The sequence below is a fragment of the Vanellus vanellus genome (assembly GCF_965231255.1).
Source record: "Vanellus vanellus genome assembly, chromosome: 1".
NCBI lineage: Eukaryota > Metazoa > Chordata > Aves > Charadriiformes > Charadriidae > Vanellus > Vanellus vanellus.
In genome coordinates this window covers 77,027,135-77,047,899 of record NC_138905.1, presented here as the reverse complement: position 1 = coordinate 77,047,899, position 20,765 = coordinate 77,027,135, and the positions used below count along the sequence as shown (strand labels likewise).

Below are 20,765 nucleotides of genomic sequence, written 5' to 3'. Positions count from 1 at the left end.
TGTCAATGTAAGGTGAGTCTGAGACATTCAGGTATGTGTTTCTGGAGGAGTCCTCTTTCATACCACACAGCGATATCGTATTTGGTTGTATTTATAGATAACTTGCAGCTGCGTTGAATTCAAGGTAGTTTCAAGACAGTTTACAGACTTGTTTCTGGATGGGGTCTTAACATTTTCTTAGGCATCTGGTCTCTGTAAGGAGGACGTGAAGAGAGTTGTGTATCTCAGAATGATGGTTCAAGGATCTGAGTAAGACAGCTCAAGTTAACTCAAGTTAGCTAGAAAAAGCTAGGTTTTGAATGTATGGCTCCTGAGGCCCAAGAAAATAGCCATGATATTAGGCTGTTGGGGTGACAATATGCTACAGGGAGTAACTTCTTTTAAGTCTGGGCTATTGTATGGCAAAAGATTTTGAAGATTTATTGGAGCAGATTAATTTAAATTGAAACCTATTATTTCTTGCTCCCACTAGAGGGCCTTCATATGCAAGAGGAATTTCTTATTCTGAATGGTTTATGCAGATATGTTCCCTTACAGTAAGAAGAACATAACTGGGTTCACAGGTGCAGGTATAGTTTGTGAACTGTAGTGTCAGAGCCTAAAACCATACGTACATCGGCCAGAACTTTTACATGAAAACTTTAAACCGTTAAAAGGTTAAGATAAACGTACTGTGAAAATTAATATTGCTGCAGTGTTGCAGATGAGGAATTAAGCACACAGGCGACTGAGAACAGCAGTTTGAGTGCTGTTGCCACCATCTGAATCAGCATCATTGTATCTATTCATCTTTGTAGTATCAAGTGTTCTTAAAATCTTTGATAATCAGAATGAATGAATATGTATCCCTGTATTGAAGTAACATTAACTAGAATTATTTTAAAAGAACGAGTGCAAAACTGGAACCTCTCAGCTGATGTGTTTATCTAAAAAAAGTTGACAGTATTTGTCACTTGTGAAGGCTAATCATGCATATGTGTATATACAAAACTTGTATGTTGCTGTCCTACCATAAATTGGTAAATAAATAGGTACACGGTTATTGCAGATATGAATAAATCAGTCTTAAGATAACACACTAGCACTGGCCAGTGAGAACTAATTGAAGAATCTTTACCACTTCTAAATGTAAATTTTGAATTAAGTGAATGACCACCACGTGGTTCCATTGCAACAAATTTTATTATGTTATTTTTGTGCAACAAAATGATTATTAAGAACCTAAAGTTGTGCTACATATTACAAGGTTTATTTGAGCATGCCTACCCCTGAATAATTAAAACTATAATAGTTTCATTACACTGGGATGGTTGACTGCAGAGCTAACTAAATTTGTAAGAGTTAGTAAAAGAAGCATGTAAGGGGTCAAAACATGAAAAAATATTTTCTCTGCTCCAGATTTTCATTGCTGTTTGCGTGTGCTCCCGGACAGAGTATAGTGTTTGCTGTTGCTTTCAAAGTTGACTGTTAAGTCAGTTGAGGTGATTGTCTCAATTATAATGTTGGGGCTTTTGTTTTTTGTTTTTTTTTAATACATCAAGCTTGGTGCCAAAAAAGGTGGTTTGGGGGCACAAAAAGTGAGCAGCCAAAGCTTTAACGAGATTGAAAAACAAGCACAAGCTGTAGATAAAATGAAGGAACAAGAGGATCTTCATATCAGTAAGAAAACTGAGAAGGAAGAGCCACTGTAAGTATGAATTATATATGCAATGGTAAAACACGAAGCCTAATTTCATGTTAATGAAGTAATTGTCAACATTTTAAATACTCCTAGACACTAGGTCATGCAAACAAAACTTCAGTTCTTGCTCTAAAAACACCCCAAGTGTGGATGAGGTGGGCCAAACAGGAATTCCCGTATTGCCCTTTTTTTTTGTGCCATTAAGTTTATGTTTCAAAATAGCCTAATGCTATCTTTAAAAATAACCTTAGTGTTATTTAGCACAGAAAATAAGGAGACATTCTATTGCTACATATAAAACGTGAAATAAATCTAAAATATGTTGAACTTAAGTATTACCACAGAGGACTCTTAAACTTTCTTTACCCCGTGGTAGTTACCTAGTTTATTTTGTTTTGGTGTAGTGAACAGAATACTATTTAAAACAGTATTTCTAAAAGCATAGGGAACATATGAATATTCAGCTTTATTTGTACTTATTGGGTAAGAGGCAGGGGATAGTTTAAGTATGATAAAGTAGCAGTTTAAGTATGCTAAAGGCAGGGGTAGTTTAAGTATGGCTAGAATTGCATGCTTAAATTTCAGTTGGTTTTATACAGGAACTGCCTTCATTTTCCCCAAAACCCTTTGAATATTTTTGTCTGAGGCCTTGAATCTGTTAGTCCATCTTAATTAATAAACACTCAGCCCTAAAGCTCAGAAGGTGCTTTCGCTGGTTCCTTCCACTACATTTCTCTGCTGCCTGTTTTCGCTATTTAGCATTTCGTTAGTTGTCATCAAAATTAGACTATTAAAGAGTTGGTTAGTGTACACTTTTACTGTTGTAAAGCTTAACATCCTCTCATAAATGCATCATTTTTTTAACCTATTGAGAAATTTTCTGAATTATTCCATAATTACAGGATCACTTGGAGCTCATGGTGCCAAGCTCTTTGGTCTATAATCTCGTCCCTACTCCGTTTGCTCACTCTTATGTAGCCATTGCAGAGAGGGATGTTTTGTGTGCATCAAAAATGTTAATCACAAGGGGTTTGTTCATTTTTCCTGAAGTATTTTTACTACAAAATCATATTTCTCAGTGATTGCCAAAAACTACCAGTGGAGTGACTCAGAGAAGCAGACAACTAAATAACAAGAAAAATGCTTGTTCAGTATTATTCATTGTTGTTCTTCAGTGATACTGTCTTTAATGATATAATTCACTTTGGAAGAATGTCTCAAGTAGCAATTCGTTTTTTGTGTCAGAAGTGTTTAAATCTATATAGATCCAAGGCAACCTTTTCAGTAAATTCACTGCAATCTTTCTGCAGCAGCCAGAACCCTCTAAAAATGTTTGCAAACATGAGGGGTGCACATACACTTCAGTTTATGGATATGATCCCAGTAGAGGCAAGATTTCCCTTGAGATTTAACTTTTTTGGTTTTTAACTGTAGATGGCAGTATATACCAAAATTAAAGAGGGTGGATACTTTTAAAGTTGCATTTGCTTACAACTAATTTGTGTGGCAGTTTTAATTTTAAAAGCTTGCGTAATGAGCTTTAGTAAATTAATTCAATGTGTCCTTGTTACGTGGTGGGAATGGAAGCAATGCTTTTGTAGTTTAGTACAAGAAAGAGTCCTGAGACTTAAAATGTGATTTTATAATTGGTACACAGTTTCTTTATTTTCTGCTGTGCACTGACAAGAGAATAGGTAACTGGTTACTTTAAAAAAATTGATCAGTATCCCTATGTCTTTTAATCAACAGAAAATAAGATTTTTGATGTTCATAAAATAGATTCTATAAGATGGGTTGCTAATCTTTGTACTTAAAATGGTGGTAAGGTTTTGTCAGTAGCAGTTTCATTTTCAGTTTTCTGTGTAACAGTTGGTCCCTAAACTGTAAGAATGGATTTAAAACGTCCCTGAACATACTCTGTACTTTGAAGATATATTTTTCTGATTTTATTGGTTTCAAAGTCATTCCACAGATACATCCTGGTTTGTGTCCGACTTTTATCATTATAAGCATCTGAACATAGGATGTAGTGATTTTTTTTTTTTAGTTCTGGCTCCAACTCCTGAAAGCCCCAGTCAAAGGATACCTAATCAACACAAGACTGAGATGGTTCTCCTCCTTTCTGAAATGCCTCGTCAGTGCAGGAGTGATGTCCTGGTCCTTATAGCAGGCTGGTGCCTACATCCCTTGCCTGTGAAGGAAGGCGACAAGGTGCTGTGCCTTTTCCATTCTAACAGGCTCAGCCACACAGCTTCTGTCTTGCAGGAGGTGCAGTAACCAGCAGGGTGTGAACTTTGGTCGGGGCATCTAGGTTAAAGTTAAGTCAGTATACATAGGACCAGAAAAAATCAAGCCAGGACAAGCCTGTTTCAGTAATCAAATAGTTAGGAGACACACTGGCCGAAAATATTTCTTGGTCAAAAACTTGTTTTCTTTTCATTCCTGGTTCTGCACAAAATGGATGGAAAGATGCAAGGGTTTTCAGACTTAAGTACTCCTTCCTGCTTGCAGCAGAATGTCTACCAGCAGCATCCTAAATCTCATTTACCTTTCTTCTGATAGTGTTCATTTGTACTTTATGCCAGTCACAACTTATGAGTTAAAATATTGCTGCGTTGCTCATTAAAATTACTATTTGTATCCCTTTTAACCTTTAAGCAGTGTTTCTAAAATTCTATAATCAAGATTAAAAACCTCTGTCTCTGCTACACTGGTATTACTGGAAAATAGTTAAGATCGTTTTGAGGTATAGGAAGGCTCATGGCATCTCAGAAAGGCAGCTTACTGTATCTGAACTGTGAGGGTGTTTCAGATGACAAAATGTGTTGCTGGCTGGGCAGAAAATGATAAGGTTTTGATGCTTCAAAGTTTCCAAGTATTTCATTTTGGGAGTACAAAGACTTTCCTTCCCTCTTCTGAGATGCCTTTTTGGGCACAGGGAAGTGCAGCATCAGTAAAGCGGTGTGGTCTACCTCTAGCCCTTGTTTCAAGACTGCATGTATAGCAAGTGTTAAAACCACGAGGAGCATGAAGGAGGGCGATGTAGCAGGGCCAAGCTGTGCATTAGGGGAAAACATTACTAGTATTATGTTACGAATGTCACAGTACTATAGTATGTCAGTTGGATAATTTTGGCAATTATATTGGTATCACATAGAATAAGGACTGTGGAAAAAAGACTTTTTCAGGTTAATGTAATGGTGATCCAAAACTGTGTCCTGACCTTTAACAGTAGCATGTTTCACATTTCTTTTGAAGACTACCTCCTCGTACACAGACTGGGACATCACTTAGATAGTCTTGTCTACTGGCTCTCTCCCATCCTTATAGTCGGAATTTAATCCAGCTAATAATGAATATTTTCAGTGAACATGGAACATACAAAATATGGTGCTACAGTAGATGTTGTTAATTTTCTACCAATTGAGTTGGGCATTCAGTGTAGCATTTTACAGTTATATGTTAACTCTATGTTTTGTTCTAGCGTATCATCTTTACGGTTGGCCTACAGAGATCTTGATATTAAAACAAAAGAAGAAAAGATAAATCTATCTGGTAAAAAGAAAAGTGAATTGGAGAGACTTGGCATGGGTTTTGGCAGCAATAGAAGGTATGTGAAGTTCTATAAACTGCATTTAAAATACTCTTTGGCTTTATGCAGTTATCCTTCATTTTACTTAGGAAATAAAAAAATATACTGAAGCGTGTTATGGAAACTTAATATTATCAAAGAATCTAGTATCTGTCAGGGGGGAGGGGCAGGGTTGCTTCTGATAGAGTTAAATTCTGACCTGCCAGACAGGTGTCAACCTAAATTGTAGGATGTCTGCAGGGTGTTTGCCTCCATTAGCTGAATGTGAGGAAGGTAGCCAGGATGTTTTCAGTGAACAGTACCAACCTAATTGTGGTTTATCTTTTCCAAGCCAAAACTCTCAAAGTCACGTTGCTATGTTTTCCAGCTGTTGGAATGTGTTCAGAAGTTTTGTCACTACTACAGTTGAGTTTTCCAGGGTGCTTTTTATGTGTTCAGAAGTCCTGTCACTGCTACAGTTGAGTTTTCCAGGGCACCTTTTTTCTTTTTTCTTCTTAATTCCTCTTTTCTTCCTAAATGTTTGTATAGCTTGGGCTTTATCAGCAAGCTTCAGAAACTGGATTTGGGCTTTCATTTCTTTTCTTTTTAGGGTCAGAACTTTGTCATCTCTTTACATACTTATTTTCTTCCTGTCCCCAGTGGCATTTCTCACTCAGTCACCTCAGATATGCAAACAATAGAGCAGGAAACACCTGCAATTGCAAAGCCGAAGAAAAAGTACACCGATGATGTAGAAGATTCATATTTCTCTTCTAGTTCAAGGTAATGTGTAAGCTTATTATTTTGAGTGGGTGTAGAAGTATATGCAAGTTGCTTATTCAAATGTACACAATATGTTTGGGATTTAAGATCAAAACAGAAGACAATTGGACATGTCTATACACCTAGCATATTTTCAGGGGACAGCTGAATCACAAAAGTTGTGAAATAATTGACCTTACCTTGATGACAGATGTATGTATAAGGAAGAGGAGTCACTTTTTCTGAGGAGAAGGTAGTCTGAATTATGTGTTTATCAGTTTTGTCTTGTTCAGGGTCTAGTCTCTACTTGCACAGACAGTTGCCATGTAAGCTTTTTTGCTGTATACCGAATCCAGTGAACTTTTTGTCAGAATGACTTCTGTTCGTTCTTCTTTTTTTTTGTTTGTTTGTTTTCCCCCCTTGTGGTACTGTCTTCAACTTTGATACTTGTTTCATTTTAAATTAAAAGTCTCATACTATATATACTACAGTTGCATCAGTCTTTTAACTGGATGCATGCCAAATGCAAAAACTTAAATCTTTTTGAGGTATTGTGTGTTAGATGTATTGTGTAGATGTCTGCAGTCTTATTTGATAGTCTTTTATGTATTTGAACATAAAATGTAAGCAAAAACCAATTGACAAATTTTTGATCTGAGCATGAATGCAAAGCAAATTATAAAATACTGCTGTTGGGAGGGAGAAGAAAAAGAATTAGTCCTACAGGCCCTAATTGCAATGAAACAGGTGTTTCTGGACTGAGAGATAGAAACAGGTGTTGCTTTTATAAACTGCCTTTATTGGATTGGTGCCACAGAAACATGAAAAATTGTACCTAATTACTTGTAGATAGGCAATAAAAACACAAAGGCTTTTGTGTCCTTACTTCATAGTGTAATCGCTAGTAGCAGAAATGCGAATGTGGTACCAAGTAAACTGGCAGCAGTCTTGTAAAATAAAACGTATCATTTCAGTGGTTTTCTATTTGTCCTTGAAAAGAAGTATTACTGCTCCCAAATTATTCATAAGCCTACTAGCAGGCAAAGGATGAATTATGGAACAGGCTTTTTAATGTGTTTCGGTTTAGTAATTAGAAGATAAATTGTAATCTAGCAGTTCCCAGCTCTTGTTCTTCTAGTTATAGCAATAGTAGAATCTAATTGGAGTTGGTGTACAAATTAATTCTCTTTAAAGAAAGTATAAAGTCATATTTTTGGACTTGGCAAGGTTTTTAAGGTGCGTATTATCCTTTATTCCAAGCTGTGACTTTGAAATAGAGGTAATTTTAGTATCATCTTGGTATATGCCCAAAAGCAAAATAATCATAGAATCATAGAATCAGTGAGGTTGGAAGGGACCTTTAAGATCATCAAGTCCAACCATTAACCTACCCTGATAAAAACACCACCACTCCTAAACCATGTCCCTAAGCACCTCATCTACCCTTTTCTTAAACACCTCCATGGATGGTGAATCCACCACCTCTCTGGGCAGCTTATTCCAATGTTTAATAACCCTTTCAGTGAAAAAATGCTTCCTAATATCCAATCTAAACCTGCCCTGACATAACTTGGACCCATTTCCTCTTGTCCTATCACTTGTCGCCAGGGAGAAGAGGTCAGCTCCCATCTCTCTAAAACCTCCTTTCAGGTAGTTGTAGAGGGTGATAAGGTCTCCCCTCAGCCTCCTCTTCTCCAGGCTAAATATCATATCATATCTAATCAATATCTAATATCATGCTGGATATTAGAGTGCTGATAAGTATCTGTGAATTAAGCAAGCTAAATGTGTCAAGGTTTAGATATAAAATTGTGTAATTACATAATATATAATCTCAAAATCCTTAGGTTTTGTTTTTTCTTTTTGCTACAGTTAATAAAATCTTTATTAACAGAGCAATGTAAAATTTTATTTTCTATTAAATGCAGTTTTTCTTTCTCCCTCTGGTCCACCCAGATACTGAAGAAATATTTTGCAAAGTTGTGAAAATCTGAAAGGGAATGATGGAAAAAATAAGTAACTGTATTCAAATCAGCTCTTGTAGCCCTTGCCCCGTCCCGTGGTTTTGATGGCCATTGTGAGATTGGATAGCTTCATATCTATATATACAAACCTTGTTTGTTATTACACATCCATATGGAACTTCTAACGATTGCTGTGGCTTCTTCCTTAGGTGGCCAGGAATAAGAGTGTTGCTATGTAGTAGCTTCCTTGCAGGCTGCATACTGTGTTTCTGTGTTCTGCTGCCATAGGAGCATATGACATAGAAACTGAGAAGTCAGGCCAAAAGCAAATGACCCTGGTTGTAGGAAGGCATGTAATGCCTTGCCATATTTCTAAGTGGATGTAAGGGAGAGAGGCAGCTGAATGAAGAAATTTGGAATACCAGCTACTCTTTGGTGCTGTACAACTCTTGTCTGGGACTTTTTGCTTTCCTTTTATTTATTTTAAACATGATATTGCACTGAAAACAACCCAAACTCACAGGAACAGTAAAAGATTGAATTGGTATAGTGATGTGCCCCAAAAAGTAGGTTCTGTGATTTTTTTTTTTTTTTTTCTTTTCAACTTTCATCTATGACTCTTACTTTGGATTTTCCATCTGTATCCAAAAAGTGGTGGGACTAAAATGCCTCATTCAGCAGGAAAAAATACCTTCAGGAATCTGCTGGGTGTAACATCCACACTGTGGGTTGATACTGTGAAGATGAAGATTGCATTGCAGTGAGTCTCCTTGTCTCAGAGTGTCGAATGCACTTCCTTTTGTCTGTCAAGACGGCAGGGAGACTCCTGTTTTTTGTAGAAGTTCATTCCAGATCCGTCTGTGCTATTTTACATGTTCAGAGGTGGGAGACTTTGCTGCTGAAGGTGTCACATTTGTCATGAACTGCAAAAACAATGTCCTGACTATTCATAACACAAACATGGAGAATGCTTTTTTTTTTTTTGAGGGCGCTTTTCACAAAATACAGGTGTATACTTTAATATCCTGTGCTTGTTCTTTTGAATGATTCTGTTCTGCTAGCCTCCTGTCATTTTGATAGTCTTACTCCACTCCATATCCTTGTCATATCCAAACTTTAAGAAAATTTATTTAACCATAAAGGGAAATTTTTAATCTTTGGCATTTGAATACTTGTTTGGGATTTTTTTCAAGTATTTTCCATATAAGTTTATATAAATGTAAATAATCAAAGGGGAAAAGGTCAAGATAAGGCACCACTGGAATTGACAAACATGCTTCATTTTTTTCCTTTTCTTTATGTTTTCCCTGCAGTTTTGATATGCAATAGAAGATTGTCTTACTAACTTTTAAGAAATACGTTATTTAGCATTGTTTTAATAAAACATGTTACAAAGGTTAGAGGTATTTAATACTAATATTTGTATTAAAAATACATATACAGAACCAGAGACAAGGGCTTCCCTTACTGCTCTCTGCTTCCATAGCTTATAGATTGACTCATAGGGTGAGATTAGCCACTGCCACAGTCACAGAATGGTCAGGGTTGGAAGGGACCTCTGGAGATCATCTAGTTCAACCCCCCTGCCAGAGCAGGGTCACCTACAGCAAGTTGCACAGGACAGTATCCAGGCAGGTTTTGAATGTCTCCAGTGTGGGAGACTCCACAACCTCTCTGGGCAGCCTGTTCCAGTGCTCTGCCACCCTCACAGTAAAGAAGTCCCTCCTCATGTTTAGATTGAACTTCCTATATTCAAGTTTGTCCCCGTTACCTCTTGTTCTATCACTGGGCACCAATGAAAAAAGATTGTTCCATCCCCCTGGCACCCTCCCTTTAAGTATTTATAAGCATTGATAAGATCCCCCCTCAGTCTTCTTTTGTCTAGACTGAAAAGACCCAAGTCCCTCAGCCTTTCCTCATAAGAAAGGTGCTCCAATCCCCTAATCACCTTTGTAGCCCTTTGCTGTACCCTCTCCAGCAGTTCCCTGTCCTTCTTGAACCAGGGAGCCCAGAACTGGACACAATACTGCAGATGCGACCTCACCAGGGCAGAGTAGAGGAGGAGGATGACCTCCTTTGACCTGCTGGCCGCACTCTTCTTGATGCACTCCAGGATGCCATTGGCCCTGTTGGCCACCATGGCACGTTGCTGGCTCATGGTCATCCTGTTGTCCACCAGGACTCCCAGGTCCCTTTCCACAGAGCTGCTCTCCAGGAGGTCAGCCCCTAACCTGCACTGCTGCATGGGGTTATTCCTCCCCAGGTGCAGTACCCTACGCTTGCCCTTGTTGAATTTCATTAGGTTCCTCTCTGCCCAACTCTCCAGCCTGTCCAGGTCATGCTGTATGGCGGCACAGCCTTCCAGCTTGTCAGCCACTCCTCCCAGTTCTGTGTCGTCAGCAAACTTGCTGATAGTACACTCTATCCCTTCATCCAAGTCATTGATGAATATATTGAACAGGACTGGACCCAGTACTGACCCCTGAGGAACACTGCTTGTTACTGACCTCCAGCTAGACTCTGCACCACTAACCACAACCCTCTGAGATCTATCTGTCAGCCACTGTTCAATCCACCCCCCTGTCCATTCATCTAACCCGCACTTCCTAAACTTGCCTGTGAGGATGATGTAGGAGATGATGGCGAAAGCCTTGCCGAAGTCAAGGTAGACAACATCCACTGCCCTCTCCTCATCCACCCATCCAGACACGCTGTTGTAGAAGGCTATCAGATTAGTCAGACATGACTTCCCCTTGGTGAATCCATGTTGACTACTTCTGATAACCTTCTTTTCCTCCAGATGCTTGGAGATGATGCCCAGAACAAGCTGTTCCATGATCTTCCCAGGGATGGAGGCAAGGCTGACTGGCCTGTAGTTTCCCGGGTCATCCTTCTTGCCCTTTTTGAGGACTGGAGTGACATTGGCTCTCCTCCAGTCCTCAGGCACCTCACCTGTTCTCCAGGACCTTTCAAAGATGATGGAGAGCGGCCCAGCAATTACTTCCCCCAGCTCCCTTAGCACTCATGGGTGCATGCCATCAGGCCCCATGGACTTGTGGATATCCAGTTTACTTAAGTGTTGTCTAACTTGTTCTTCTTCAACCAAGGGAAAGTCTTCCTTCCTCCAGACTTTCTCTGTTACCCACAAAGTCTGGGTGTCCTGAGGACTGGCCCAAGCAGTGAAGACAGAAGCAAAGAAGGCATTCAGCAACTCAGCCTTCTCTGCATCATCTGTCACCACAGCACCTGTCTTATTCAGCATCGGGCCCACATTTACCCTAGTTTTACTTTTGCCTCCTATATACTTAGACACCCTTTCTATTGCCCTTGACGTCCCTCACAAAGTTCAATTCCAAGGCTGCCTTGGCTTTCCTTGTTTCATCCCCGCATACCCTGGCAGTATTCTTACACTCTTCCCAAGCAGTCAGCCCCTTCTTCCACATACTGTAAACTTCCCTCTTCCACCTGAGCTTTTTCAGAAGCTCCCTGCTCAGCCATGCAGGTTTCCTGCTTCCTTTGCCTGATTTCTTGCTCTTAGGGATGCACCAATCCTGAGCTTGGAGGAAGTGATGCTTAAATGTCAGCCAGCCCCTTAGTTAGAAAATTTTGCCCCATGTGAAACCACAGCACAATTAGATGCCATGGGTTAGGTGCTCTTGGATCTCTGGAGTGTTCAAAGTGCCTTGAAAGTTGTGGCGGCCTTTTTCATAGCTAGTTTCTTAGTATGGAGAGTCAAGAACACCAAGCCTTTACAAGAAGGCTGCCTTACCTTGTAGGATCATAGAATCATAGAATGGTTAAAGTTGGAAGGGACCTTAAAAATCATTGAGTTCCAACCCCCCTGCCATGGGCAGGGACACCTCCCACTAGACCAGGTTGCTCAAAGCCCCATCCAACCTGGCCTTGAACACTTCCAGGGATGGGGCATAATCATCATGATGCCTTGCTCGCAGGGTCCATCCTGAATTTTTCTTAGCTCTTGAAGTTCTTAAACCAGCCAGGTATCTTGACCATGTCCTTCCCTGTGCTTTGTCTGACACTAAAGAAGAAATAATACTTTGAAGTAATGAGAACTTTGCTCTGCTGTTTTTGATAGGACCAGATCTTTCAGGCAGTCCACTGCATATTCATGACTGTATCCAGCCTAAAGAAAGGCTGAACTTTTCATTTGATTAAATACGTGTACAAAAAACCAAAAATGCATTGGATTCAATTGCACAATTCTAACCAATATTTTGAAATCCAAATTATTCACTGACAACTACCATTGTGCTGAAAACTTACTTGCTAGTGAATACTTATTAAAGCAATATTTATTTAACTATATGAAGTTCCTAGTTTTTCAATAGTTCTTTTTCTTCTTTTATTTTAGGTACTATGATTCTTCAGATTTGAGGAGCAGTACTTTCTCTAAATGGGATGACAATACAGATTCATTTTGGAAGAAAGAAAGTAACAGTAGAGATGCTGATGTAATGTTAGCTTCAAAAAGTACAGGATTTTCAGACAGGTATGCAAAGAAAACCTAACTGATTTTTGTAGAGCAAGCCCCTGCTTGTTAATATGATTTGAGTCCTGGTCATAGTAGTGGGATTTTTTTTCAGCCTAGAGGGAAAATTTGACCATTGCTTTCATCAGCAGTCATGGGACTTCTGGCTGAATTTCTTTTGTAAGATGGATTTAGTTATTTACATTTGAAGCACTGTTTTTCTCAGTGCTGTTGAGTATATGTACTGGAGGTAATTTCCAAAGCATTCAGCCAAAAAAGTAGGCAAAAGATGTGGAGAGAAACTCAAATATTTGCACTGTTGTGAGAGCCTACTTGCTTTACTTGCTTTGTTTATTGTGTAATGAACCAAAGAGAACCCAGTTACCAAATGAATGAAGCTGTAGGGTACTCAGCTTTTAGGATGAAGGTATTGAAGATACTTGCAAACAACAGGTCTAATTGTTATGATGATAAAAAACATCTAACAGCTGTGGTTTTATCTTTGTAATCAAGTGGAAAATATAAGAATGTGGGGTTTTGTGTGCTTGGTTGGTGTTTTCTGCTTCTGTTATTGTCTGTGTTTTCATTTACCTGCACAATGCAGTTTGTGCACTTACGTACAACTTTTTTTTTTTTTTTTTGAACACAAGCATGTTCTGCTGTTTCCTGAAGGCTGGGCCAGTCATGCATATTACACAAAATAGGGGTTCATGTCCATAATGCTATTACTTCCTTATTTGAGTATATTTAATAAAAAAAAAAAAATTAAAAAAAAGAGAGACGAAAGGCAAGGGTTGAATATGTATGTCTGAGGTGGAAGGCAGTGACAGTTCAAAGGATGGTAAACTTTTTTGTACCATTATGTTTAAATCTGAATTTCACTGACATTGTGTTTTGGGTTTTTTGAGGTTTTGTAGAAATATTCTATTTTGTTGACATAATTTTGGCTTGCTTTTTAAATGAATTCTGAAAATAAAGATACGGGATTAATGAATTTGAAATACTATGTATTCACCATCTTGTAAAACTCACTGGAATTTTATTTGCTGCTGTATCAACTTAGTTATCTGAATTTCTTTATCCTGGGTTCATAGTGATTTAATTTTTATAAAAAAAAAATAATCACAGTTATACTTTTGGGCTTCACAAAAAAAAGATGATAGTGCTTCTTGTTTGATTTACTGCGTTCTGCCATGATGTAAATAAAAGTTACACTCACTAATGCAGTTTGTTTTTCTTTTAGGCCTACATCTCGTCGTAAGCCTGAATATGAACCATCTTTAAACACAGATGAGGCGCAAAAAAAATTTGGCAATGTCAAAGCAATTTCATCAGACATGTATTTTGGAAGGCAAGATCATGCTGATGTAAGTAAAAAGCAGTGACAAATATTTTTGAATGCTAAAATATTCTTTGACTATAAACATGGTGCCCTTGTATAAGGAGAAGGCAATAAATAGTTAAAAATTGTAGAATTAGTAAGCTTATAGAATTATGTCCCCTTGTACATTTCTGTCAAACAAATATTCAAGTCTCTGATAACTCCGATAGTTTAGTATTTCCTAAGGAGTTGCAGCTGCAGGTAGGTCCTTACCTCCAACATCATTCCTCTGTGATAGAAGTGGTAGGCTATGGTTCAGCAGTCAAAAATACATTTGAAAGAATCAACCTGATGCTGCGTGAAGGCTTACTGCTTTTGTTCTAAGTACCCAAACTGATGCTAATAAACCATTGCTCTCCCCTCTGTTACATGGAAACATTATTACTATTGCAAGGCTAAGCAAGCAGATAAATGGTTCAACAAATGACATATAATTGAATCAGCCTAGGAATAAAAAACAGATTAATATTATGTTGCATTTTGAAGGTGAGGGATCATTTTAAAAAATCAATTTTTAATGAAAAATTAACAATGTAACCAGTAATGTTAAAAAAAATGTGATCAGTGCATTACCATTCCCAAGGAACTCGGGGAAAAGTCGAATTAAAATCATGTGATTAGAAGGGTTAACATGATGCTAATTGCAGTGCTTTTTTCTTACCCTACCCAACCACTGCATTTCACATTTTTCAGTTGTTTTTCATGGTTGTGTAGTTATTTCTCCTCTGCCTGTCCAGCAATCCCTTTTTTTACGGTAGCTAACGGTGAGTAGGCCTCTTCGTGTTGCAATGGTAAATTTCACTCTTTGATCAACCTGGAAATGAGTTGACGACAAACCCACACTTTCTAAGTCATGTGAAAACTACAAAATGGGAACAGCTTTCAGAATGGTCAGCTTTAGCTGGGTTTGAATGTTTTAAAACTGTATCTGTAATCTCATGAATTATCTGATATGACCTTGAAAGATGACAGCATACTGTTACAATACTACTTCTTCTCAATTCTTTTCTAGTACGAAGCAAGGGCTCGACTAGAAAGACTTTCTGGAAGCTCATCCATAAGTTCAGCTGACTTGTTTGAAGATCAGAAAAAACAACCAACAGGTACGTACAGAACAGAGTGAGAAACTGTATTATGTGGTGGATATGCTCCTATACTCTGCTTCTAGTTATGCTGTCAGCTAGCTGTCGCTGTATTCTGCAAGAAGGCAAAGCACAGTGTGCTTTAGTATTGCTAACAGGTCAAACAAGCATAACAGGTGTAGTCGTTGTTTAAAACAAAAAATTCTTACATTTCAAGTTCTGTATTTTCAATTCAAGTTCAATATTTTATAGTCTTTCATGCGACTTGTTGCAAATAATAGACTAATATTGTAAATAATTTTTATCAAACGAGAACTGTGATACTTTGTTTTAAGAATAAATGAGGTGACACCTAAATTGACTATCAGGTAGTTTTTTTGATAAGTTGCCATAAGTAACTTATATATTCATAGATATGAAAATAGCTGTCGTGATAATATTGAATCTAAGAAGAATCTTTAATAAAATGGTAGTGGCCTTGAAATTCCCATGTAAACTGTCTCATGGCATATCCATTCATCGGGATATCTGCTTCTAGCACTGGTCTTGCCAAATTTTTAAAGAAATTTTGCAATTGGTTTGTCTGTTTAAAAGATTTGTTGGAACACCTTACACTGGAGAGTATAGTTCATCAAATTAGAAAGGAAGAAGTATTAGATTAGATTGACTCAAAAGTAGCCTTTTAGGCAGCTGAAAATCTCTCATGTTTTCTTTCCAACACCCTTTTTGGATAGTGCAATAATGTGAAATAGAAAAGGTAAGAAATACTGGAAAATTTTATTGACCTGATCAGTTGGGTTTCATTCCATAACTTGTGAAGAAATGGAAAAAAAAAATATTGAAGAACTTGAAATCTGTGAGTAATTTTATAAATAGGCTGGAAAAGCAAACGGGATGCAGCATCTGATTTTACTTTGGAAAAGTTGGAGGGAAAAAACCAAACCATGTGGCTGTTCAGTTTTGATCCCCTGAAAGCAAGTTTTGAATGCATTGGCTAGTAGAGAAATAACTCCTGTTACCAGTTACTTAATCTGGATTTCAGTCAATTGAAATATATAAAAAAAAAAAAAAAATCAAGGAGGGGAGGAGACATAAAGCAGAAATTGCAGTAACTAACTTTAGCCACTTGAAAGAATATTTGCAACATGGTGTCATACTTGTGCTTAAAAAAGATATTTGGAACATAAGCAAAGAAATGGTGTTTCTTTCTGAATTTGTAAACTATGTTTTCAATAATACATGGGATTGTGATAAATATTATTTTGTTATCTATCTGTTGTTGACTAGTACCTTCTTTGTCCTTTTAATTTTCTTGCATATAAATTATTCTGTATGGAATTAATTATTTTTCCTTTAATTTGTGTAATATGTGTGGGGCTTTCACACAGTAATGAGTAAGAAAATGAACTAGGGAAAGGTAAAAATAAGTTAAAGATGGGGCAAATTGTGTGATATGATATGTGTATCTGTGTTTGTGTATATGAAAGTGCCTTTCTATGTACACATACATACATCTCTAGTGGAAGGTGTCCATGCCCAGGGCCAGGGGGCTTGGAACTAGAGGATCTTTAAGGTCCCTTACAACTCTAACCAGTCCATGATTCTATGATGATTCAATATGTGATAAAATTCTTGTTGTGTTCTGAATAAGAGTACTTACAGGCGATTCTGTAAAGTTTATTATGCGTACGTGAATTGTGCACACATGATTATTCATTACTTACCACTTGGAAAGGTTCTTGGGGCTTTTGGGGGAATGCAGAGATTCCTAATAATGGGGTGAAAAATACCTGCCTGTGACTTGAGGTTAGTTACTCTCCATGACTGGCATGTGACCCAACAGTGAATTTAAAGTTATATTACAAAGACTAAACTTTTGCTAAGTTTTGTGGGTTGTTAACTCCTCTAAAATAATAGGAAAAAATACGCCCGGAAGTATTAGTTTGTATATTATGAATTCACACTATATTCAATCTCCAGAATCTTCCTTTCCTGCATGTTTTTCTGTTACACCCCCCACCCCAAACGCTATGTCTTGACAATGGCCCTTCTTGGAGAAATTTTACAGCACTGATAGCTTGTCTGATGTTGAATTATTGCCAAGGCCATCATTAGTTCCATAAAATAAAGATAATCAGGAGACGGAAGGCTGGCAACAAAAACACTGCTGTAATTCTGGAGTCCTTGCCAGAATAAAATGTCTTTTCAATCTAACGTTGTTTTTATCAGCACTGCCGGGATTTTCGGGTAGAACAGGTTTGGGATGCTTGCTTTTGTACAGAATGCTGTACGAGCTATTTACCAAAAAGAGGGGACTGCAAGAAAACGCTTTTAGTTTGCATTATTTCAGACCTGCAAGGTAGCATGTCAGGTGGCTGACTCGTAGATGCTGATTTTGAAAGAAATCACAAGAAAAGGAGTTGCTTTCCTATCTCATTTACCAGAAGTTTTTTGGACAACCATACATAACCAGAAAAACATGAGAAAATTCATGTGGCTGAGAAGTGGTTAGAGCTTTTCTCAGGTTATTTATATCTGCGAGTTTTATTTCCATGACTTTAATAACAAAAATGCTGAAGCATTTGGTAAGTGGAACAGATTGTAAGGAAGTCAGAATACAGTTCAGAATTAGGGCTGTCTCAGCGACAGAGAATCTTTGAAAATAATCTATAAATAAGTGTGCCCATGCATTGTAGAAACAGCTACTAGCCGGCTTTAAAGAATAGAGTTGTAAGCTCTCTGAATGTGACACTGCATCTGCCACTATGAACCAGCTTTAACTTTTATTTAAAATTATCTACAGTAATGCCTGTCTCAGTGTGCTAATGAAGCAGATGTCTTTAATTCCCCATGGAAAGAGGAGCTGTAGTTTCTCTCTCTCTTCCTCCTCCACCCCTGTACAAAAAGAAAAAAGGAAAATAGGAGAAGAAAGGGCCTCCGGTGTATTGAGATGTCCCGTGTGCAGCCGCTGTCAAAAGGAGTTACAGTTGTGCAGGTTGTGAAGTCCACAGCTGGACGAGCTTCTCTGAGGTTCAGTGGCTGCTCACAAGTTACCAGTTGTGTCCCGACTGGTCATGTATCAGTTGGTTACGTGCCTAAATTAAGGCTACAGATTGCAGTCTCCGTTTTAAAAATGGTCTGCTTTAGGCTGCTTCCTGTCAGGACCCCCGTTTATTCCCAAGATCATAGTTCTGTGATGCTGTTTTACTGCTATTTTGTGCCTTTCACGGTATCAGGTATTTAATATTAAGGCGTGCCAGTAATTCTTTTTGCAAATGAGTGGGTGATTGTGTTTGTTAGCATGTTAATACTTACCATGCTGTTAGTTTTGAGACATGTTGATTTCTGTCATCTTTAGGCCTGTACTTTTCATAATAACAGTAGAGGTAACACTTATTGGCCGAACTATATCGGCTTTAAGAAAGACTGGATTGCCAGCTTTGTTCTGGAGTTTTAAAACTTACTTACTTACCTTTACTATAATTTCTATAGAATTTTCCAAGCCTCAGATGTAATGATGCAAAATATACGTGTATGTACAGCATGCAAAGCATACCTATGCATGCGTACAAATAGGGTTCATCACTTCAGCCACCACTAAAGTGCATTCATCTTTAAAGTGTAGGGTAATAACAGCTGTTTGCGATACAAGACAAATAATAATGCAGCAAACTGAAAGTGCAGAATAAATCATGTCTTATTCAAACATTAATTGCTCAGCTGCGGATAGAAAGTGTAGAAGATGACACTCTGGGTGGAATTACAAACAACTGGAAGACATTAAAAGGAAGATGCATTCAAGAAATTTGAGATCTATGCCTAGTGTTTTTTACAGCGTTGATCGGACATTCGTCTTTATTGCTTCTAGTAGTGTGTTGTACTTCAGGGGGAAAAAAGGCTACTTTTAATATAAAATGATGTTTTCTTCTTGTGTGTGTGTGTTCTCCTTTTAGGAAGCTACAATATTACAAATGTCTTGCCTTCAGCTCCAGATATAGCTCAGTTTAAACAAGGAGTGAAATCAGTCGCTGGAAAACTTTCTGTACTTGCTAATGGGGTCATGACTTCTATACAGGTTAGTAAAAACATTATAAACTACTAAACATCAGTTAAAGTCTTTTGTAGGGATTTAGTGTCATGGATCCTGGTGTTGAATCATCTTTATGGAGGAAAGAATTAATTCGGCTTTAAGCTTTGTAGGCCTCTCATAGTAGACAGTAGATCTTTATCTTTTTAAAAATAAATCTGTAGCTGATAGCTCACCTGCCTTAGAATTATTTTTTTTGTTTTTTCCCTTATATAGTTTATTTCTTTTTGTACAATTGAAACAAAAATTCCACCGTAGAAGTTAATTGTTGTCACTTTATTTTTAAAGTAATAATACTTCATAACTCAGAATAGAATAGTTCTGTTGGAAAGGACCTACAGTGATCGTCTAGCCAAACTCTTGTATTGATTGACTTGACAGTAATACTTTTGATCCATGTTTGTGCACAAAACTAAGTCATTTTGGTCTCAGTAGTGTAAAGCATGCTTCATGCTCCAGTTCTTGGAAACACTGGTCAATTTTCTTTAATTCTTTAAGAATTAAACTACTATTTATTTTATAAATTTAAGTAAAACTATTCTCTTTCAATGGAAAACATACTCATGTCTGTCTTTTTTCTTTTTTTTACTTTTCTAGGATCGATATGGTTCATAATGTCTTTTGTATCGACATAATTAAGTACATTACAGAAGGATTTCTCTTCAGATATACAAGTAATCACACTGCTGATTCAAATGAAGGTTGCCTTAAGACTGTTGATGTTTTTAATTGTTCCAGCATTTGTTTACTTGTGCAGCTTTCTGGCTCAGCCTCTTCTTACTGCTCTTTCATCTTTACAGAGCAGAAATCTTGTAGCAACTTGTTACATTGCATATGCTTCCTCCCCCCCCCCCCCCCCCCCCTTTACAGTCTTGTATTTCTTAACAACCTTAATGTTAGATGTTGGAAGTTTATTTTATTACTGGTTTTGGCTGTGAGGCAGGAAGAAGAAAGAAGGATGAACCATATGTTGGAAATGAGGCTTCCTAATAGAAACCTCTGTGCAGTTGCATCCTTACCCACCAGACGTAATTTGTCTTCTGATGGTTTTACAAGCTGTGGAGGAGAAAATTTAAATTAAGCATATGCTGAGGTGATTTTTAGTGGACTGTAGCTACATAGAGAATTAAGTTAAACCTGTACTTATCAGGAAGTAGAAGCTCTTGCAGTCGTAAATTGATGTGCATTAAAATGATGGGGAATTAGTGTTTTAAAACAATATTCCTGCTAGAAAATTATATGCTTAGACGTGAGGTATGGAGAAGACAAGATGCGTGGTATATTGAATATCGGATTTCATCTTGTCATGGGAACAATCTTATTTATTCCTAGTTTTGAAAGTTACAAAAAATTGCAATATAGAATCCTTAAGTGCTTTTTAAAAATCTGTATTGTGTACAAATTGAAAAAAAAATATAAAGGGCCTAATAGAGCAGTTAATTAAATACTTGTTAAAAATGTTTAGAACAATCTTAGTTTTTTGATAAATTATGAAATATTGAATGAGGAAATATAGTGGGGCTGTGTTTTAGACAGTCTAGAATTTATTGTTGGTGACATCCTGTATAAAAACGTTTATGAACTTGAAGAAGAAAACCTCACAACCAAGAATGAGCTCAAGTTAATTCCATTCTGTAACTTTATTTCTTAAATCAAATTTGTAAACTGCTGATATCTAATAAAAACAATTGATATGAACTCATTTTTTAATTAAATTTCTATGTGCAGACACCAGTCTCCAGCTTTCT

General features: G+C 37.4%; 1 protein-coding gene across 1 annotated transcript in view; it reads left to right on the top strand.

Annotated features, from left to right (window-relative positions):
* The window catches only part of ARFGAP3 (ARF GTPase activating protein 3), a 38,406-nt gene extending 18,542 nt beyond the window's left edge, over positions 1 to 19,864 (top strand). Inside the window, exons 9-16 of the mRNA XM_082488915.1 lie at positions 1,542 to 1,687; positions 5,166 to 5,291; positions 5,913 to 6,035; positions 12,351 to 12,488; positions 13,711 to 13,834; positions 14,861 to 14,951; positions 18,884 to 19,005; positions 19,615 to 19,864. Of these exons, the coding sequence (XP_082345041.1) occupies positions 1,542 to 1,687; positions 5,166 to 5,291; positions 5,913 to 6,035; positions 12,351 to 12,488; positions 13,711 to 13,834; positions 14,861 to 14,951; positions 18,884 to 19,005; positions 19,615 to 19,632 (888 nt within the window). The 3' untranslated portion in view covers positions 19,633 to 19,864. The remainder of the gene's footprint in view (positions 1 to 1,541; positions 1,688 to 5,165; positions 5,292 to 5,912; positions 6,036 to 12,350; positions 12,489 to 13,710; positions 13,835 to 14,860; positions 14,952 to 18,883; positions 19,006 to 19,614) is intronic.
* The last annotated feature ends 901 nt before the right edge of the window (positions 19,865 to 20,765 follow it).